Source organism: Tachypleus tridentatus, chromosome 9 (genome assembly GCF_004210375.1).
Source record: "Tachypleus tridentatus isolate NWPU-2018 chromosome 9, ASM421037v1, whole genome shotgun sequence".
Lineage (NCBI taxonomy): Eukaryota > Metazoa > Arthropoda > Merostomata > Xiphosura > Limulidae > Tachypleus > Tachypleus tridentatus.
In genome coordinates this window covers 27,524,885-27,548,820 of record NC_134833.1, presented here as the reverse complement: position 1 = coordinate 27,548,820, position 23,936 = coordinate 27,524,885, and the positions used below count along the sequence as shown (strand labels likewise).

The following is a 23,936-nucleotide window of genomic DNA, read 5'->3' as shown; positions in this document are numbered from 1 at the left end:
ATCATATATACGTACACACAATAGGTGAATCATATATACGTACATACAATAGGTGAATCATATATACGTACACACAATAGGTGAATCATGTATACGTACATACAATAGGTGAATCATATATACGTACATACAACAGGTGAATCATATATACGTACATACAACAGGTGAATCATATATACGTACATACAACAGGTGAATCATATATATGTACATACAACAGGTGAATCATATATACGTACATACAATAGGTGAATCATATATATGTACATACAACAGGTGAATCATATATACGTACATACAATAGGTGAATCATATATATGTACATACAACAGGTGAATCATATATACGTACATACAATAGTAATCATACAACAGGTGAATCATATATACGTACATACAATAGGTGAATCATATATATACATACATACAATAGGTGAATCATATATACGTACATACAATAGGTGAATCATATATATACGTACATACAATAGGAGAATCATATATACGTACATACAATAGGAGAATCATATATACGTACATACAATAGGTGAATCATATATATACGTACATATACACACGCACACAATATGTTATACATTTACACCTACTTTAATAGTGATTTTATAAAAATCACCTTTAACTACTGTGATGAACTCACGTGGATACTCAAATACACGCCTCCAAACAGGTGAAACATTTCACACGACATTAAACACCACACCTTTACTTTCTACAAACTAAACAGAGGACGAACATTTGAAACAAGGTTCCAAATGCCTACAACCCTTTATTTTTAAATACATCTTACAATAGGTTACCCACCTGTGAAGAAACCTCTGAAATGTCAAATACTGAAGAATAGTGGATAGTGTATATATATTGGGTTGAGGAATAATTCGTGAGCGTTTTTTCAAGTTAACAAAATATATTCATAAATGAAACGCTTTCGCAAAATTTTTTGCTCTAATAGATGGTGTGTTTGATTTTCATATGTCTTTAATTTTTGCTTTCATTTTCAGCTCATTAAATGGAATGTCAAGTGGACAAAATCGAGCATTTTCGACACCATCTGCTTTTCGCATTTAATTTCGTGCAATTTCGTTTAAAACAATGCATACTATATACCTAGGTATTACATGAAATAAAGTATCATAATAAATGTTTTGTGTGTAATGTGTTCATGCATTGAAGTATTGTATAGTCTTGCATGTAATGCTTGAATGAAATTATTTAAAAACGCTCACGAATTATTCCTCAACCTAATAATAAGTTTTTGTTTTTTAAGAGTACAGATTTTAAGAACATGATTGTTCCTTACTGTAACAACAAAAAGTAAAAGATCCAAGCGGTTAAAACAGTTTTTGAAAGGTGGTTTATAAAAATGTTTGTTTTTTTCAATTGTTTTATTTCACTCTCCTAATCATTTTGTGTGTGTGTGTGTGACATTGTTGATGATTTTGAACAGATTTTTCTTTGCTGTTATCTCCATCCACGGTGTTCATTTTTGTCAAAATCAATGACGCTTTTGTACTGATAAGTTTGGAACTTTCATTTTTCAAAGCAATATCTTGTTATTGTTTTTTAAATAATATTCCTTTCCATTAAACAAAATACAGTTCTGGATAATATCGATCTTCTTCGCTAATAACGAATTTAGAAAACTGTGGGTGAGGAATTGTGACCATTTTTATTTAATGTTTGTTTTTTGTTTTGAATTTCGCGCAAAGCTACACGAGGGCTATCTATGCTAGCCGTCTCTAATTTAGCAGTGTAAAACTAGAGGGAAGGCAACTAGTCATCACCATCCACCGCCAACTCTTGGGGTAATCGTTTACCAACGAATAGTGGGATTGACCGTAACATTATAGCGCCCCCACAGCTGAAAGGGCGAGCATGTTTGGTGCGACAGGGATTCGAACCCACGACCCTCAGATTAAGAGTCTTAACCCACCTGGCCAGACCGGCCTTTTATTTAATGAATATGGCGACAAAACATTCGCGTTTAAATGATAACAGCTTTTCTTATTTATTGTTAAAATCAATGAACATAAGATGTCGCTGTAGAATCCCTAACTCCTATGGATAAGGTTAATATTCTCTTTAAAAATCTAAATTTCGACAAAGAAAGTGTTGTTGAAATAATGAAACTTATGGTGTAAAAAGTGCTAAGTATATTGTTATTATTTATGTAACTTAAAAAGTAATGTCTTTCCGGTATATTACGTTATTTTGATGTTCATTTCTCCTCTCACTAGCTCTAGGACCTTACGTTGCGTTGAGTAATACTGAAAAAAACTTATGTTGTCAAGACTACTAACCTTACCTATTGCCCAAACAGTTTAGCAGGTACAACAGTTGTCCAACGTATATTGGTTTCGGTTTGTTTTGAATTTCGCGCAAAGCTACAAGAGAGCTATATGCACTAGCCATCCCTAAGTTAGTAGTGTAAAACTAAAGAGAAGGCAGTTAGTCATCACCATACACCGCCATCTCTTAGGCTACTCTTTAACCAACAAATAGTTGGATTTACCGTCACATTATAATGCACCCAAAGCTGAAATGGCGAGCATGTTTGGTATATCGGGGACTGGAACCTGCAACCCCCTGGTTGCAAGCCGAGCGCCTTTATCACCTGGCTGTGCTAGACCTAAGCTATAGGAACACCCACCACCAACTCCTGGACTAATCCTTTATCAATTAATAATGGGATTGACCGCACACATAATTCCCGGCTGAAAGGACGAGCACTTCGATAGCGGGGATTCGGACCTGCGACCCTCAGATTACGACTCGAGCACATTAACTACCAAGCTTTATGTTGTCGTGGATACTTATCTACCTCATTGATAAAGTGTTTGGTAACTATAACTTCTGAACAGTCTTTCATCAATAATTGCTATGTTTCTATTACAACTAACATCTTCCTCTAACTAGGTATCTGACTTTATGGACAAATGTCTAGAACCACGATTTCAATTATACATACATAAAACGTTTGAGTGTATGTTGATTTTATCTTAATCTAGTAGTTTTCTTTCGTTTAATCTTTTATGCATATATTTTCTTTTTAGTCCTGAAAACCGAATAAAACCTGTGAATTACGTTTACTCTGTTTAGAAACGTTGTTAAAACTGTAGTTCTTAAGATCCAGTATTAAGTTAACAACTTTAAAAATTCAATTGACTTTTAACTATATAATTTATTTAATTGGGCCGAGCACAACCAAATGGTTAGCACTTTGAGACGGTGGGTGTGTTATAAAAGTGACGGTCAAACCCAAGTAAAACGTTTCACAAGTATTCAGTCTCTCGCTCCTGGACTGACATGGACAATACTTCTTACGAATTTGAAAGATAGAAACAACTACAACTTATTTTTATTATTTCAGGCAGGAACTTAGTTAAAATAATTTACCAATACGATACTTTTGTTTGTTTTGTTTTTAATTTCGCACAAAGTTACATGAGGGCTATTTGCACCAGCCTACCCTAATTTAACAGTGTAAGACTGGAGATCCAAGCTAGTCATCACCAGCCACTGCCAACTCTTGGGCTACTCTTTTACCAACGAATAGTGGGATTGACCGTAAATTTATAACGCCCACCATGGCTGAAAGGGCGAGCATGTTTGATGTGATGGGGATTCGAACCCGCGACCCTCAGAATATGATACTTAGTCAATCTGAAATTCAAGTAAAATAGTTCGTTTTTCTGGAATTTAATTTATCTACCTGCATTGCCTTCTCACATAAAAACTTGCAGTTATTAAAATATAAGATAAAAATTATTTCAGATTTATATAACCATTGTATTAGCTGCTAAACTGTCACTATTATTCGATAATCATACAGTTTGGAAGGTTTACACGTAAATATTCAAGTAGTTCTTTAGAGGTCCCTGGACAGTTAGTTAGTTCTAACTCCTGTAGATGGCACAGCTGTACAACGGAGGATAATCCCACAGAAGTTAGGGAGCATCCTGTGAAAAACAAATGACAAAAACAATTATTTCAAGTAAAAGTGTTCATAGGTATTTTCACGAATTTATTTATCTGTGTTATAAAGCTAATATGATATTTTTAGACCTTATGATAGCTTAGACAGCATACATTATTATTTTTAATTCACAGTTATTAGTTATTGCAGCTTTGGCGTTTACAGATTGTGATTTTGTTCATAAACAACTGAATAAGGTAAAAATACAATAGTCCAAGCGGTCATCTGCTAAGAAAGTGCTACCTGCTAAAACACTGGATAATAATATAACGGTAGTAGACTGGCTAATTTATATAAATTAAGAAATATAAAGTATATAAAATTTAAATTATCATTGAAGTTACACAAATATAATTTATGATATATACTTTTGCATAAATTAGATGTACGTAAACATCAAACAAAAACATAATAAATATTGAAGTTATTAATTGATAATTTGTAAGTAAGAATGGATTTTATACAAGTTATTTAGTTCTTTCTTTTGTTTTGTGAATGCAGTTATTTCTGACTTAAGTACATAGAACTGCATGATATCACCATTTACGTGGAAAGTAGGAAGTGAATTTACAAGGAAGTAAGTGCTTAAACTAATTTACTGTTATTCAGGAATCGTTGCAATACATTAAACGCACATAAAATTTCAACTTTCACTGTCTGGACCTTTCAGAGTCGAACTGTAAGAAAAATTATATGAAAAAGAAAAATGAAGTTCATTGTCATAAATTAGGTCAGAGAATACGCTATATGACAAATTAGAAGTTATAAAAAAATTGTTTCCACATAGAAACAGATGGAACAGATATTTATGAACACATGAATGTTCAAAAATAATGTATTAAAATCGAAAATAAAACAAAAATGTATTGATAGGAATTGAAGAGTTTAAAAGTGTGAATTTTTGTTCAAATAAGTTAGATGAATAAACACAATTAAGAATGTGATAAAACAATTAAAATATAACTTAAAATTTAAGATGATAACATAGTTAAATATTACTTTACAAAAGCAATGGCGGTTTAAGATATAAAATGGAAGATGAGGAAGATTCGTCAATTTTTTAAAAATGCAAATATTTTTGTTCCTGGGAATAAGCAAGAAATGTGAATGGAACATTTGACAATATTTCAAATGCAATAAAATCAGTATTTATAATATTAATACACAAGCAGCTCACAATGTATTTGTTAGAAGTGAAGTTTAAATAAAATCAGTTATTGCAGAATTTGGATCACGAAATATAAAAATAAAACAGCTTATAAAGAAATGAAAAGCTAGAAATAAATTAAAACACAAATATAACGTGCAACATCGCGGTGTCAAAATTTAATAATAACCCAACATCTGAACTAGCAGCTATTATATAAGGTTAAAAAGAGACAATAAGATTTCAGACTTGTTTGGGTTAAAGATGTTAGAGTGTATATTAGGAAAGATGAAATACCTAAAATAGTGCGAATTAATAATCATGTTGATTTACATAGAATAAATCAAAATAGAAAATAAATTGTAAATGCTTAGTGATCTAGAAGGAGGTTATTGTTTGTTTCCATATTTAAATTGAGCATTATGCAAATGTTGGTATAGACTGTGGCATGAAAATATTAAATATGCTGAAAAAAAAACATATAATTGTTTAAACTGGTATTTTATATGAATATATTAATTGTAAAATAAAGATAGTAGAAAAGTAATATCTTTATGGTAAAAACAATAATAGTTTATAACTAGGGTAATGTATAAAATTAATTAATTGAACTATTGTGACAACTACTGTTTTATACATCTATTTTTAAAAAAACTCGATTTGATTCATTTAATCAATCCACAAACGTGTTATGTGGAAAATATATACGTTAATTTTTCTATTTCTTTCAGGATTTGCATTTTCGTAAAGTTGTATGCTTCTCTAATTTCAGATTTGTTATTTCACTTTTTTTTTTTTTCATTGAAAGGTAGTTTTCCAATAAAGTCTTGTTTCTTGTACATGTATACTAAATGTAAAATAATAAATGAAATAATAGTAGATTATGACACGGTAGTAATGCTAACCCTAACACTTTACCTTATAAAATTTTCTCGTTTGAAGTAAATTATTCTTTATATGCCTTACTTTTGTGATTTTTCTGAACAATTAAATTATTTATTACAATTATTTATTTTGAAAGAAAGGAATCAATCTATTATGTTATAACTGTTTTCGTATATTAAATTCAGAATGCTATACAAAAAGAGTTAATACCTGCAAATGACAATATTTGAAGACAACGTATGCTACAAAGATGTTGAATTCCAAAGTCTCTAATCTGTGAACACCATCTTAGGTAGAGGGCGCGTAAATTAGTCATTGTTGACAAGTAGCCGAGCCCTACATCGGTGATGTGCATGCATCTAGAAAAAATAAATAAATAAATAAAATTAAAATGTTAACAATAAAAAAGACTATTTTAGTAATCATCTCGAAAAATTAAAGCGCAATATTTTTTTTAATTTCAAGTTTCTTTCTGTATAATAATAGGGAGTATGTATATCAAAGTTAACTTCTAGTTATAACAATAGGGTTACACGCTACAACAACATATGCCCTCCCTGGCTGAGCGGTAAGTCTGAGGCCTTATTAGACCGAAAGTCGAGTCTCGATACCTGCGGTAAGCAAAATATAGATAGTCCATTGTGTAGCTTTGGGTTTAAGAACAAACTAACAAAAAAGAGCTTTGTAGGCTGTACAATGAATATGCTGTTCTCTCTGTAGGGACGAAACACCGAATTTTAGTGTTACAAGCCCTCAATCTTACCAGAAGCAATGAATTTGATTTAAAAATTAGGGGAAACCCTTGTGATTTTGATAATAACCGTATGAAAACATCAAATAGTTATCTGAAAATCAAAATATCATAAACACTAAATCACGTGGCATCCCCTGTTCGTACAGCGGTAAGTCCACGGATTTACAACGCTAAAATCAGCCATTCGATTTACCTCGGTGGACACAGCAGATAGCCCGATGTGGCTTTGCTATAAGAAAACACACACACAAATCACGTGGAAAAAGTGTAACTTGTTATTTAAAAAAACTTTGTTTTGTTTAATTATAAACAATGCTCTAATTTTCCATATAAGTTTTAATTGTTGCTATTGTTGATTTACTACTAAACCACTTAAAAGGCTAACTGCCTTCTATCCATCACGGGGAATCAAGTTCCAAAATTTTAACATTGTAAATTTGTAGAATTAACGTTGAACCACAGGGGATGAGAGAAAGGGGACAAAGTTTTGATAGAGATTTTTTTTTTTTTTAGAAATTATTCTTGCGGTTCGGAATCCTGACTCACAATTTATAAGAAACGGTTTAAAATCCTGCCAATGAATATGCTAGCCGTTTCAGCTGTGGGAGCGTATAATGTGACGGTTAATCTCATGTTCCTTTTGTACAGAGTAGCCTACGAATTAATGGCGGGTGGTGTTGATTATCTGCCTAACTTCGGTTCTACATTAATTATTAGAAGGACTAGTAAAGATGCCTCTCGAGTAGACTTGTGTGAAATTAAATAAACAGCTTTACATATGTGCAATAACGTTTTGATAAACAATGTTTAAAAACAAGCCAGTAACTTCCTCATTGTCCCCCCTTGGAAAGCGCTATGTCTACCTACAAACAGTGCTAAAATACGGATTTCGATTCCCCGCGGTGGACACAGCAGATAGCCCAATTCACTTTTCTTAAAACACACACACACAGAGTCATCTTCAAAACTTATATTTCATGATTTTAATGACTATTAATGTAATGTTATTTTTACCGCTTGGTAACTATTACGTTAATTCAGAAGTATTTTAACTTGCTTACAAAAATTACTAATAAATTCAGTCTTGTCTCTTTTATTATATAGAAGTTCTGAGAGAGAAAAAAACACGAAAACAAATGTATATCGACGGTTTTAAGATATTATTAATGATAAAAACATCCATTCTATATTCTCCATTCATAGCTGTTCCTATGCCCCCCATGGCAGTATGTTTGCAGACTTATACTGCTAGAAACCGGATTTCGATACCCGTGGTGGGCAGAACACAGATAGCCCTTTGTTTAGCTTTGTGCTTAATACCAAACAACAAAAACAACAGCTGTCCCTAATCTTGAACTGATAAACTAGTCAATAGCATCATCCACCAACTCTTGTTTAACCAGATGATTGGTCTTCACTATAATGTCCCCTGGTGAACCAGTAACAAGTTTGTAAACTTACTAAAATTCGAGGTTTGGTTCCAAATAGTAGAGAGAGCGCGAGTAGGCAGCCTATTGCGTGGCTTTGCGTTAGAAAAACAGCTAGAACAACAAATTGACTGCTACTCTTATAACGAACTCACGGCCCCAAAGTTCGGAGCACGATTCTGTATAAAAGAAACGTGAATAATAAACAATGATAACCTGCTAAACTACGAAACCATTTTGAAACTTGTGCTTTGTCTTTATGGAATCCTTCAAGCCTGCAATATTTTAACATTTCCTAGAGGTTTTTTAAGAATAGACTTAATTAAAAACGAGACCTATAAAATCTCCAACGTTGCAATAGAATGATTTAGTCTTATACCATAACAAAAATAGTACAGGATACAAATTATTTCAAGCTATTGCAATTTCCTTCAGATCATCTAGGGCGGTGACGAGAATCTTCACCTAAGAAACCTTACAGTTGTCTCTGACGGTCTCGCTTACGATTAAGAGTTATAAATCACTAATATGTACATCAGTAAAAACAAGTTTTACTGTCATATACTTGTATTTTAAAACGAAAGCTTCCTACACTCTTTATTTGAGAACAATATGAGCACTGAGTTTCATTGTTTTTACATTTTATCCTTATTATCTTTTCTAGTAATGTTTAAAGTGGATTGTGCTCATATAGTGTATTAATTGTTTTTAGACGCTCTTACGTCAACATCTAAAGTATAATGCGACAGTGAACTTGTACAACAATGAGTTAAAATTCATCTAAAAGGTAATTCAGAAGTATGACCTTTAACTCCAGTATCTTGAATTTGATAGTGAGTGCCATTACACTGTCATGGAGTTAAGATCCACTGAAAAATTAATGCAGGAGATAATACTGTTAACTTATTTTAGTGTTTCATTGACATTTGAATGATTTCCCCTTATTAGTTTTATTTTAATCAGAATCTACAACAACTGAATTGAATTACCGCTCTTCGCCCTTTATGTACGAGTAATCTTTCAGTTGTAATTTTCATGGATAAGTAACTAATGTTTTACTAACAGTAATATTTATTAAGTATCCTATTTTCAGGAAATACACATCGGAGTTGCTGCGCGCAACCTCAGTTATTTTGACAACGTCAGAACAGCGTATTCTCCAATTACAAAAACAAAACAAATCTGGAATGACATTAAACGTCAAGAGGCGCTGTTTTATAGCCAATCGGAAATGGACTCCAGGACTTTGCTTTTGTTTCCACATCGAGTTTCCAGTTCCGTCGAGAGAACTCAAAACTTCCGAATCAGCATCGAGTTTTTGATTGGTTTAATGACGAGAAAAATCACAAACCACTTCTTCATTTTTCGAAGCAAAAAGCTGAGAAAATTACTTTGCAGAAAATAAAGCACTTCACACTGTCAGTTAAACCAGAATATAAGGCACTTCACGCTGTCAGTTAAACCAGACTATAAAGCACACCATACTGTCAGTTAAACCAGGATATAAAGCACTACACGCTGTCAGTTAAACCAGACTATAAAGCACTTCACACTGTCAGTTAAACCAGACTATAAAGCACTCCATACTGTTAATTAAACCAGGATATAAAGCACTTCACACTGTCGGTTTAACATAAAAAAATAATGCTTTCAGTTAAACTACAGAACATTTGTTGTAACGGTGACCCTGCAATACATTTTTATTCTATTGTTTCACAGATTGAAAAAATAAACAAATTTTGGAGTAACTGTCGAAGCAACTGGATTTTTAAACGATATTTTTAAGAGGCAAGAAGAGTTATTGTTCGAGAAGATAACTGAAGCATAAACAAGGTGACTAAGGGTCACTCCGCCCGTAAAACCATCGCATAATTTAAAAAACACAACACAACATCAGACAAACCATTTCACAGCATGCCAGTTAAGTGTTAAGATTGCTACTAATGGGCCATACACTTTAAATTAAGCAGCTGTTAAAGTACGAAACCATAAACTATATGACCATACTTGTTAAACGATAAAAAAAAACCATAAACTATTGTTGGTCAATAAACTAAAGGCCAGCATCTATAAGACCATACTCGTTAAATTAAGCAGCTGTTAAAGTACAAAACCATAAACCTTAAAACCATACTCATTAAATTAAGCAGCTGTTAAAGTACAAAACCATAAACTATAAGACCATTCTCGTTAAATTAAGCAGCTGTTAAGGTACAAAACCATAAGCTATAAGACCATACTTGTTAAATTAAGCAGCTGTTATACTATAAAACCATATTTGTTAAAAGTTTGTTGTTTTGTTTATCAAAAAATAAAACGAATATTAAATGAAGGAAATTAGTGAACTATAATCAGCGAAGACCCAGTATCCATGAGCTGAATTAAACATTGTGTGAAAAAATATCTACCTGCTCGTTGAGAGAAGTCCATTGAGAAAGAGACTGTCTGAAACTTCTTGAGGGAACAGTTTTGCCAGAAGGTTAAAGCAACATCTGTATCATTTAATACAACCTTTACTATCAGTATCTATATGATTTAACTAGTCTACAATCTTTACTATCAGTATCTAGGAGTTTCAACTAGTCTACGCAACTTCCCCTAGCAATAGCTATATACTAAGCTAAAAAACTATATATTCATATGTACAAAGTAAAACCATCTGTATGCCTGTCTGTTTGTTTATACGTCCGTTATCTAACTAGGTCACTGGGCCAACCTCTATAGAACAAGGAGCATGCTAATGAGGTCACTGGGCCAACCTCTATAGAACAAGGAACATGTTAATGAGGTCATTGGGCCAACCTTTACAGAACAAGGAACATGTTAATGAGGTCACTGGACCAACCTCTATAGAACAGAACATGTTACTGAGGTCACTGGGTCAACCTCTATAGAACAAGGAGCATGTTAATGAGGTCACTGGGCCAACCTCTATAGAACAAGGAACATGTTAATGAGGTCACTGGGCCAACCTTTATAGAACAAGGAGCATGTTAATGAGGTCACTGGGCCAACCTTTATAGAACAAGGAACATGTTAATGAGGGTTTCACAACCACTTCATCCCTTATTGTTGTCGTTGTTGAGCATTTAATATCTTTGACCTAAGTTTACGTTAACTATGTACATTCATAAGCCCGGTATGGCTAAGTGGTTAGGGCACTCGATTCGTAATCTGAGGGTCGCAGGTTCGAATCCTTGTCACATCAAATATGTTCGCCCTTTTAGTCATGGGGGCATTATAAGGTTGCAATGAATCCCACTATTTGTTCATACAAGAGTATCCCCAGAGTTGGCGGTGGGTGGTGGTGACTAGCTGCCTTCCTTCTAGTTCTACACTGCTAAACTAGGTTCTGCTAAAGCAGATAGCCCTCGTGTAGCTTTCCGCGGGATTCAAAAAGAAACAAACTACAATGATAGATGATACCACTCTCTTACACACACACCCAAACTTTATTAATTTTTCTATAAAACAACATAAACACAGTGGGGGGAAAGGCACACAAACGTTTTACATATCTTAGAGAGTACGCTATCACTCTCTACTGAGGAAGGTAACAGGGGAATAAAAAAAAAGATCGCCACTATACAATACTACAAGAACTCAGATGACGTTTCTATTCCAACAACCACAATACATGAGGGGCAGTTTCATGAGTTATACCAACTTCCTATTTGGACCAGAGATCTTTCAACTTCGGCCTGTAAAACACTTCTGCGGCCAATGACGGTTAATTAATTAATCACGTGTAAAGACATCATAAGCTAGCTGGTTGCTGAAAGCATGTGACAGAATGTACCTCTACTAACACATTTGAACAGTTACCTCTACCTACAAGGACACATTGTACATGTTTTAAGTATATGCACAAAGAGTTATCGAAGCTTATAAAAACTTTTGGTAACGTAATAATGAATACCGTAGTAATATGTTATGTTATAAAGAAGTTGTGTGAAAATTAGGATTTTTGTGTTATTTGTCATATCGTCCACCCTCAATTTTTTTTTAAGTTTATAACTAGATCAAAGGACGCGTACCTACCTTTATAATAAATAAACGAAAAGTAGTTAAATTATATATATATTAATGTTTATTTTAAATTACGTTCGTTATTGGTTTATAGTGCTTATTATAATCTTCTATTAACAATCAACGTAAATAATAATATTGATGTTATTTCATTATATATATATATATATTAAGTGTATGCCCCCCGCTAGTACAGCGGTAAGTCTACGGATTTACAACGCTAAAATCAGGGGTTCAATTCCTCTCGGTGGGCTTTGCTGCAAGAAAACATAACACAATTAAATATATGTTATGTAGCTAAGAGGAAGTTTTCAAAAACATTTTTCTTAAAATAAAAACTCATTTATTCAGTCAAAACACGTGCTAATTGCAGAATTGCGAGGAAACGTGCGTGGTAATGAAAATAATACTAAACATTGGTAGAAATATATTAAGGATGTGATTTGACACTGGACGGGTTCCAAACGCCAACTCTTCAATTTTCTAACGTGTCTAAAGTTACAAACCAAATTTATTAAAGTTGCTAAAGAATTCGGGTAAAAACGGAAACACATGTTTTTTACTTAAATGTTGACATGAGTAACTCGATACATTCCTTCAAAAGCTGCAGAAAACCGACACCGTCATGGATGATTATTCAACACTGTCAATATCTCACCAACTTCCCGTGTTCCACTGTTTGTCACACAGTCGTACACTGTACCACTGTCTCCTGAATATCATGGAACTTAATTCAAAACTTGAGACAAATTGCTGTTAACAATGGTTATACAACAAAGCTAGATAACACGTTGTTTTTATAATGAAAGATATAAATTTAAAACCAATATACCCATCTACTGAATGTACTAAACGACAATACAGAGAACTAGTTTTAAGAAGAGCTACATACGAATTTTTTTTTAACAAAACGTATATAACACGATGAGAAAAGAAATCTACAAAGCGTCTTCCTACCGTAAAAACAACATAAGAAAAATGTTGTGTGATAACAAAAGACAGGATCAAAAGTATAGCAACAGTGGTGGTTACCAGCTAACATGTCAAGACTGCGATAGTGAATATGATATCAATACGGACGTTCTACAGATACAAAAATTAAAGAACATTCTAGAAGCGGGAAATTAAGGAAAATGGATTCAACCATTACATCCTGCCTTTATTGAAATTAAACACGTGTTTGGTCCACAATAAAACAGCAACACTTTACGTAAATGAAGTATTTTTGAAGCATATAATTGTGTTACTTTACCTCGAGGCCCAGCATGGCGAGATGGTTAAGGCACTCGACTCGTTATTCGAGGGTCGCGGGTTCGAAGCCCCCTCACACCAAACATGCTCTCCCTTTCAGCCGTGGGAACGTTATAATGTTACGATCAATCCCACTATTCGTTGGTAAAAGAGTAGCCCAAGAGTTGGCGGTTGGTAGTGATGACTAGATGCTTTCCCTCTAGTTTTACACTGCTAAATTAGGGACGACTAGCGCAGATAGCCTTCGAGCAGCTTTGCGCGAAATTCAAAACAAATCTTCACCTCAATTCTGTAATTATGGAAGATCACCAAGTACTGACAGTTTCAAATTCCAGAAAGATTTGTACTTCGTTATAATATTTCAAGCTAAAATATGAAAAGAAAAATCATCTATTTATCTTCCCTTTCCTCAAATTCTTTAACTGTAATTTTACGCAGATTTCTTTCATACACTGTTGGTTTAACGCAAAGCTACATAATTGGCTACACGCTCTCTGAACATTACGATGAAACAAGCTTTGGATTTTAGTATTATAAATCCGTGAGCATATCAGTGATCCACTGGATGCTTTCTTATCTATAATGGTACCACCTTTGTCTCAACTTGCATTTAGGGTCGTTTCTATCCTCTTTTTTATACTATAACTGTTTATAATGTAACTAATATTTTTCTTGTTTTTTGAAGCTATGTCAAGGTCTCGTACTAACACTTTGTTTTTCCTCCTAAAGGGAACCGAAGGCCACCTGGAGAGGTCACCTGTTTTAACCACTCGCATCATTATACAGTAGTATGTTATCTCATAGTCAGCCAATAGACACTAAAATGACGTTACATAAGGGATGCTTAACTTTGCAATTTGTACTGTTGTCACGACAGAGAAACGCGAGCATGCCATAAATTATGAGAAGAGTTATGCATTATGTGGGATACAAAACAGCGTGACGTGTGAACTTTAAAAGCAAGAAATAAAAATATTTGTTACTGTTGAAACAGAATACTTCCTGGGACCCTGTGGAAGTAATTTTAGTATTAATTTGGGCTTATATTAACAGTTACAACATTGAATGTTATGGCATAACACTATGTTGCTGTTTAGTTTGTTTATTATTAACACTAAACTATACAATAAACAATTTTAATAAAAATGTTGTATGGCACACTAACGCCCTTATCCTGTAGTATCTTAAGAAAATTTGACCCAAACACACGACTCGTGTTACCATGTGAACTACAGTTGTTAAGAGCGTAACGTTTCAGGTTTATATATCCGTAGAGCAACAATACAGTATTAATACGCGCGGTTTCGTCTACAACACTAATTTACACTATTTCCGCCGTGTGGGAGTTATAATGATGATGGTTAGCTTTTTGTCTCTAGTCTTGAACTGCTAAATTAGGGACGACTAGCACAGAAAGTCCTCGTGAAGCTTTGTACGAAAGTCAGAAAACAAAACTCCTTTAGCATATCGGTTGAAAAACATTGCACTGTCATTTGTGCTGTGCCCGCCGCAGGAGTCTAACACAGAATCTGAACGTCGTAAGTCCTCATCAACCTAAATGTTGAACTACTGGTTCTGTTACTGATTGAAAAAAAATATTAACTGACATAAAAATGCAGGAAGTTCAAATAAGAGATAACGATAAAAAGTATTTAATTTACATATTAATGTTATTATAGGATGGCAGAACGAACGAAGAAGAACATATATCTGCGTGACATTTGGATTAGCTGGTGTCCACAACAATATATTTGTGGTACATTTATGAAATGCTTTGAAGAACGCTTGTAAGTGCTTGCAAAGTTTATCGATCAAATAATCTCTTCCGTTGTTGTAGCAACAGACACAATTAATATAGTATTTCATGTAAATATGGTTTTACTATATTTATACATCTAACAGCGTGCACGCTCTTAAAGATCTGTTAGCGCATGCGCTGTTTACAAAAGTTGATAGGGACATTCAAGCCAGATCTGTTAGCGCATGCGCTGTTTACAAAAGTTGATAGGGACATTCAAGTCAAGAAATGATTCCAACAAATAAAATATAGTTTGTTTAAATGCATGCAATGTGGAATATCTGAGTTGTACAAGCCGCAGGGATAAAACCCCAAATTATGGCGTTACCACTGAGCTGCTTGAAGGTCTACTCATAATGTTTTTTTTTTTCAGTGATTGAGGAGTCCTAGTTTTCCACCAAATGTATTGTTATGAGTCTTTGGTAAAGGGAGTATTGATGTTACTGGTAGAATCTAGTAAGTTTACTCTGGTCTTTCTTGAGTTTTAATATCGGTGTTTGCTGACGTAGTTTGCACACATGTACAATATTTTGTAGCTGGATTAAGGTTTTCCAGGTGTTTCGATGGAATTTCACTGAAACTGTCGTTGTTTAAGTTGGTTGATAATATAAATAACATCTCAAACACTTACTAGATCTTTCGTATACCTGTTGGTGAGAAGAGCGAACCCTTGTGTATTTAAGGGCAAAGTTAACGGTTAGCTAAAACTGACCGATCCCCTGTCTGTTTTCACTTGATGTATAATATTCGTATGAACAGAAGCCGCTGGGTCTCATATCTTTCTTTTTTTTCAGCTGATTGAAAATTTATTGTTAAATCCGCCTTTGCTGGTGTTAGACAAAAGACTTGGAAATAACAGATATAAAGATCTTGACATATTACCAGAAATTATTATTTACTTTCACTAATAAGTTCTTGTAATTACAGTTAATATTATGAGGGTTGTACCTTGTAACTATTTTGTGAAGCTCACAGAGAGGTGTAACCTTGATGGTTAGTGGATCAAGGTGTATATGCAATATGATTGTTTAGTGGACTATCTCCTGCCATTTAATGCGTTACTTCAAGAAGGAAAATTTCGCAGCGTTTAGTTTTAAGCAAAAGATACTAGCTGCAATGCACTATCATGGAAAATGTTTAGGTTTCGATGCAATAGGTGCATTCAGCGCTAAATTCGCTAAGTACCCGCGGAGATATTTTCCGCTGGATGCTAGCGTTCAATGTCATTTTACTGAGCGCAAGAAACAAACGCCATCACAGAGAGGAGTTTTCGATAGTTGTAGTTTCTATGAGAAGAGTCAAATGGGAAATATTCAATACAATTAAGATCAGTTTATTCGATAATGTACAATAAAACCATGCATGTGCATACAACACTATTATGAAAAATATAATTTATCTATCTGTATATAACATGTATATATATAAATCAAACATCAATAAATATATACACATTTCGCTCTTTATGCATTTTTTTAGACTTTAATACTCCTACATTTTAAATAGTTATTTTAATCAGGCGACAGAGGGAGCCCTGTTTTTTCATGAAATCGCCTCAATAAAAAAAAAAAGAATAATTTTTGCTTTTAATAAGTTGCGGTATATATATGAAAATTGACGGATCGATGCCGATTTTGTTGTGAATTTTTAGGAATTGTAAAAAAATGAATATTTCCCTGTAACGTACTCATGAAAAGAAACTTTTTATATACGTATTTTTTCTACATTCAGAAAGTACAGAGCCTAATTTTAACTAGTCGCACCACAATACAGTAGAGTGTTAGCTGTCAGTCAGTTTGTTGAACATTAAAATGACATCACATGAGGGACGCTTAACGTCACAGTTTGTACCGTTGTTACGTCAGTAAGACGTGTGCATGTTATAAATCACGAGAAGAATAGCGCATTCTCGCATATGAATTTGAAAAACAAGGTTCAAGAATATTTGTTACTCTTGATTTGGTTTTACTTACTTTTGGAACAGAACATTTTTGTGGACTCTGTGAAACTACATCTAGTTTATATATCTAAAGATGTTTGAGTAACTGTGGTATCAGAACGGTTTATCCAAACAGCTTGGTAGAGTTTTAAAAACTTGAGGGGTAACTTGTTAGTTCTGTTCCTCCATCAACCTTTCCCATTCTTGTTAGCAAAATAAATCATTCTGCTATCATAAAAAACCAAAAACCTAAACCAAAAGAACTCTGCAGTTCCTTTACTATTCAAAAATTTGGTTGAGTTAATAGTGAGTGTTTGAGGGATGTACTGTTTGAGATCGGAAGACGTGTGCTGTAAATGTGTGTTGCAGTTAATAGTTAATGTTTGAGTATTATAGCAGATTGGTAGAAGTGTACTGTAAATATTTGGTGAAGTTAATAGTTAATATATAAGGGTTGTAGTGTTTAAGATGGGTAGACGTGTACTGTACGTATTTGATGACGTTAATAGTTAATGTTTCTCAGTGTAGTGATTGACTGATATCATAACCCCATAACATCAATCACAGTCACGATTTGTGACAACAATGAATGAGAATGTGGCTTTAAGATCAGCTAGTAAAATGACAAACAGCCTCCCAACGAAGGCCTAAATATTTAAAATACACATTTATATGCCTAAATATTTGCAAATAGGTAATCTTTACCATAGAAAACTTCTTATTTCAAACTTTAAGTAAAGTATAATTATAAGAATCTGAAACATAAGAGCGCGGTCCTATTGTATAGCTCTTGACTTCGGAACTGACACATCTGATTCTAATCCCTCTGATGTCACGAAATATTCCTCCAATATTAAGTTGTGAGTCCGTTATAAGAGTAACAGTCACTTCTTTATTGTGGACTATGAGTGGTAGGGTACCTTCTTCCCTAGTCAATAGCTGGATAGGTTGTCACTAAACTTCATATGAACCTTATTTATTTTCTGTGAGTTAAAAGAGAATGTTAGCTACTAGTTAATAAATCTAAATGTTCAATACAATATATAAACAAATAATGATAATGAAAAACATTTTGTAATTATAAAATGATGTATGGATGGCAGTGTTAAAAATACTACAACAGGAATGTAGGAATGATACAGCTATACATAGATCATCCCTACATTCTCTTTGCCCTTAACATCCCAACATCTTTTAAAAATTGTTTGTTTGTTTTTCACTTGGTGATCTTTCTCTTTTCCCTGACTGAAAGTTAACGTATTCTATGAATGTGTGTAATACAATTTAATCTTATGTGTAATGATTCTTTTTCCTTCATTTCTTACAAAATATAAGGAATGGCTCCCTAAAGACATTGATTGTACAGTGTACAAAGCATTGAGTATTCTACATGTTAAAGTGATATAAAATTCATCTATGATTGGCTGGTAATTCCTCTTCCACCCTCTAACTAAGTTTTTCAAAGGAACATCAGATGACTATTTAACAAAAACTGGTTTCAGAGGGTGATAATAACACCGTTTACATTAATATTATGATTTTTTAAATTACTACGAAACATTACTGTTTCTCCAGAAACACATAGAGTTAATTTATATTCAAACTGACGTTAGTGATAAAGTAAGTATAGAATTATCTCGACTAAAACAAGAAGAAGAAAGATAAATAATTTGGTGAGTTAGTCATTTCCCAGTTTGATATGTTAGCAATAGTTTCTTGTCGTGTTTATGGGCTTGGTTGGTAGAGAAATATCGGTTTGGTTTGAATTTCGCGCAAAGCTACTTGAGTGCTATCTGCGCTAACCGTCCCTAATTTAGCAGTGTAAGACAAGAGGGAAGGCAGCCAATCATCACCATCCACCGTCAACTCTTGGGCTAATCCTTTACCAACTAATAGCAAGATTGACCATCACATTAGAACATCCCCACGGCTGAGAGGACGAGCATGTTTGGTGTGATGGGGATTCGGACCGCAACCCCCAGATTATGAGTCGAGTGCCTTAACCACCTGGCCATGCTGGGCCGTTAGAGAAAGAAATTAAAGAGGGTGGTAATTTTACTTTAAAGTAAAACTCTGTCCACATGTGTATTATGCCTGTTGAAGGCCTTCGCCATCCTTACAAGTAGAATCTACCGACTTTATGATACGGCAGGTATTTTATAATTTACTATTACGCATGTTCAATATCCTAATTAATGGGTAGTTAATTATTATGTATGCTCCACACGGTAACTAAGATTAGTTTTGTTTGTCTGTTTTTAATTTTGCGCAAAGCTACTCAAGGGCTATCTGCGCTAGCCGTCCCTAATTTTGCAGTGTAAGACTAGAGGGAAAGCAGCTACTCATCACCACCCACCGCCAACTCTTGAACTACTCTTTTATTAACGAATACTGGAATTGACCGTCACATTAGAACGCCCCCACGGCTGAAAGGGCGAGCATGTTTGGTGCGACCGGGATTCGAACCCGCGACCCTCAGATTACGAGTTGAACGCCTTAACCATGCCGGGCCGTGTTAAGATTAGTAGTTATTGGCTATAAGTTTTCAATATTCTATTTATTATATTGGCTAATTACCGCAAAATACTAAAAACACAGCAGCTAAAATAATAGCTATTGGTTGTACATGTGGAAAATTCTAGTTGATATAATAACTAATTATTATGTCAGCCAAAGAAAAAAATATGCAGTAACTTAAGTCAATAGTTGTCTCATATTACATTTAATTCATTGTTAGTAATTGATTTGTTTGTTTGAAATTAAACACAAAGCTACACAAAGGGCTATCTGAGCTTTGCCCACCACGAGAATCGTAGCCCGATTTCTAGTGTTGTAAGTCCGCAGACATACCGCTGTGCCACTAGAGGAGTGATAGTAAAAGTTTATAGTAAATCGCTACAAATATCGTATCGATACTCAATTTAATCTCTTCACTATGAGGAAAGAAAAAATCACAGTTTCTCTTTAAGTGATTTAATTTTTATTTATAGATAAAGTACAGAAAATAACTTAGCATGTAAGATTCACAGTAACTGGTAAAGTGCGAATTTAATCAAAATATATATACTTAGTTGAGATACGAAAAGTCTGGTAAAGACAACGACGTTATTCGTTTCTTATTTAAACAGTTTTATCGTCTTTATAAATACGACACCAACTACGCACTATAAATAAACTTAGTTATCGATTTCTCTATAAATACATCGGTTTCCAACCACTTTTCAAAGTAGCATGTCAACAAATCCAAGATTCCGTTGCTCACGCTTAACTCTATATTATTAAAGACACAGTTACCATGGAAACCAGAAGAGCGTAGCGTGGGTGTTACGGGCTACAAAGATTCATCCCACCTTTATCAAGTTAGGTTTGTACTTGTTTTCCATATTCTTTTCTTGGCAAAGCTTTATTTGTTTAATGAGTATACGGGTTCAAGCTTAAAGGTTACTCGATTGAAAACCAATGAACGTAGACGAAACGATAATTTATCTCTAATTCGAATGTTTCCTTACAATTTTAACAAACAGACCAAAAAAAAAATTTTTTTTGTAGGTGCGTTTTGAATATAAATTTAAAAAAGTCAAAAATTGTGGTATTTTCTTTCATTATGCTACTTGCTTATCAATCAAAATATCTTTTTAAAGATATGTTGTCAGATTATTGGCCCAGTGACCAACTATTCCATAAGGAATTGACCAGTGTTGTCTAGAGCTTAACGTGATGATCTGTAAATCTAAAAAAGATGAGACTTACGTCACTACTGAACGATCTTCAGATTTCAGTCGTTAAAGTGGCAGTAACCACTATAGCATGTGGTTAAAATGCTGTTAACTGACTGCATTTACTCTGGTTAGTGGTTAAAAATTAAGAATAGCTATACTTAAACCTTGATGTCTCTGGCTTGTTCATCACTTCATGTGTACATAACATGAACATTAACATGTTATTATTTTAGAACCAACATTAAAATATTATTACTATAGAATCAACATTAGAATAACCTGAACATTAAAGTATTATTATTGTAGAGCCAACATTAGAATAATCCAAATATTAAAATATTATTATATAGGCAGTATTAGAATAACTTGAAGATTAAACTATTATTATTGTAGATCCTATATAGAAAATATTCTAATTATTTATAAGGTTTAAGTTATTTCCATAGAGCAACTTTTTTTCTTCTTGGCCTGAGCCTTTTAAATAATTTCTGCTTTAAACTTACAGTTAGTTGTTTCAATGTCATTAGAAAAAACCTTTTGAAACAATAAAGAGTGAGAACTCACGTGCACACAAACCTTTTGAAACAATAAAGAGTGAGAACTCACGTGCACAGAATGTTGTCTAGTTTACCCGTGCAACATCTTTCTTGGGTACATGATTTTAATCTTGTGTGTTTTTCTTATAGAAGCAAAGCCACATAGGCTATCTGCTGAGCCCACCGAGGGGAATCGAACCCCTGATTTTAGCGTTATAAATCCGTAGACATACCGCTGTACTAGCGGGGGGCGATTTTAGTCTTGAGGTGTAAACAACTAAAACTTGGATCTATTACCCAAGAGATGAATAACGTTTGCTTTCCAGGAATGCTACAACTGAGGTACTACACATTAAATAATATTTGCGACAGAATTGTTTTATGCTGGCGAATCTTTAAAATTCTACGACGTGTGACTAACACATCTTTGAAGAAAACAAAAAGCATATATTTGAACAACATGTTTCAAATAAAATACTAATCATTGCCTTGTGCTTACCTATCCAAAGTCAGTTCTTCCAAATGTGCCAGATCACAGGCAATATACTCCAGGGCAGCGTCCGTGATTCGAGGACACCAGGAGAGGTCAAGTGACCGTAGCTGTCGTAGATTCTCCGAAATTAGTTCCACCCCATCGTCAGTTATTTTAGAGCAACCTGAAAGTGAGAGTATACTCAGATTGGGAAGAGCGTGGACGACATTAAGCAAGCCGTGATTGGTGATCTCCCAACAAAATCGAAGACGTAGAATGATTAAGGTCGCACTTTGGCGAGGTCCGAAAAACGCCAAAGCGGTGTCTGTTACGTGGTATGCTTGCAAATTGAGCTCGTATAAGCAAGGTAATAACTGCGTAATGGTAGCTACGCTTTCATCCGCTATATTTATACTGTCCGCTAATGTCAATGACACAATACGGGGATTTAAACTGGCCCACAAGCCCGCGTCAGTAATATCATTGCAACCGAACAGTTCTAATTGCGTGACGGCTTGTAAATTTTGTAGGGAAACTTCAAGACCTTTGTCCGTCACGTTACAGCAACGTAGTGACAAGTGACGCAAGTGCCTCACGTAAGAAGGTGGACAGTTGCTCACAAAATCGTACAAGTCCTCATCATTGGCACCAAAGAGACAAGCAGAATCAAATCCACGTCGCTCGAGACTAAGGTACACTTTCTTCCTCAGTTCGGCCGAGGTGGATTTGTCCCCCGAAGTAGGTCGCAGTTCCCGACACCGAAGGATGGGGAGCACCCCTCTCCAGTACTTGGGCTGATATAGCAAATCCCTCCAAATCTGGCACACTTGCGCTATTATCTTCCGTTCACGAGCAATAAAGTACCAAAAAAACACATCCAAAAAACCTGGATCTTTCCACAAGTCCTCCACTGTTGACGGGCTTTGTACTGCTGACAAATATTCTCTGATTTGAGCAGCCTTTTCTAAGCGAGAAGCCCTTCCTTTGTTATGGCGAGCATTCAGATCTTGGCCAGTCGCTGTCAGTCCTCCGGATGGTCGAACGTTACCGGCCTTTCCTCGGACGGCTAAACCGTTGAAACACCTAGTGAGTTCAGCCGCGGCACGTTTCGTGAAACTAACATCTGTTGACATGACTGAAGCGCGAGCAAACCCACATTCCTCGTCAAATTATAAGGGACGACAAAAACTCACTTATCGTTCGCTGGTCACGCTAAATACTTGTATTAACACTCTCTTGATTGATTCTTTACCAGGAAAAAAATGGAGGGGGCATATAAAAGTTGAGACTGTTAAAGACTCTAAAACAACGGATCGTTTTGTAGAATTTCAAATCATGTACGAAAGTTAGTTGATAAAACTGATATAATATATATCTCGTTCGGTGTTAAGTCGTCTTTCAGACGAGGCAACGCGTGGGTTCGTCGAGGTACTCTGCTGCAATATTTCTACTGAGTATGCGTAAGTGACGTCAGAAACAGACCATTAAAAAGAGAAAAATATTTCACTGGCCTCCTATCTAAGTCAATTTTGTATAGCTTGATCGCAATTTTTAACTTATATTTCTTGTACTCGACTTTAAAAACAAAACAGAGTAAGTCAGAATTAAGTTTTTGACTACTGTTTATGGCTGACAAATAACGTCTTATTGAACTTCCTTACACCACAATCAATAAACACACGGGAACAGCTATCAAGGCATGTTGCCATGGCAACTTTTCAATGATTTTTCGGGTATCAGTTAAACATAGAGACGAATCAGAATTTTACTGAAAGAAAGGGCTCTTGTGTAAGACTCTCAAATTGTATAAAAATAAATTGTTGTCTGAGGAAATATGATATAGAAACGCACACAAAAAATTATACAACATTAGAGAGTTTGCTTTAATTAAGGTCCAAGAGAGTTTCGCCCCGCCATTACGCAGAATTCTCACTTTTATATGAATTCACCCACGAAAAAAAATTTTAAACCTTAAATTTAGAGCAC

General features: G+C 34.4%; 1 protein-coding gene across 1 annotated transcript; it reads right to left on the bottom strand.

The window, feature by feature from the left end:
- Positions 1–956: 956 nt before the first annotated feature.
- LOC143224924 (F-box/LRR-repeat protein 16-like) lies at positions 957–23,578 on the bottom strand. The gene is made up of 3 exons (XM_076453401.1): positions 21,978–23,578; positions 6,236–6,384; positions 957–3,976 (listed from the first exon to the last, which is right to left on the bottom strand). The coding sequence occupies exons 1-3, from the start codon at positions 23,081–23,083 to the stop codon at positions 3,831–3,833; spliced, it is 1,401 nt and encodes a 466-aa protein (XP_076309516.1). The 5' UTR covers positions 23,084–23,578; the 3' UTR covers positions 957–3,830.
- Positions 23,579–23,936: the final 358 nt, after the last annotated feature.

Bases quoted from the DNA above. Each gene is read 5' to 3' on its own strand.
- LOC143224924 (XM_076453401.1), bottom strand. From the start codon at position 23,083: ATGTCAACAGATGTTAGTTTCACGAAACGTGCCGCGGCTGAACTCACT. The intron at 6,385-21,977 runs GTAAGCACAAGG...TATTTTTTCTAG, and splicing joins GAAGAACTGACTTTGGATAG to ATGCATGCACATCACCGATG. The intron at 3,977-6,235 runs GTATTAACTCTT...TGTTTTTCACAG, and splicing joins TCAAATATTGTCATTTGCAG to GATGCTCCCTAACTTCTGTG.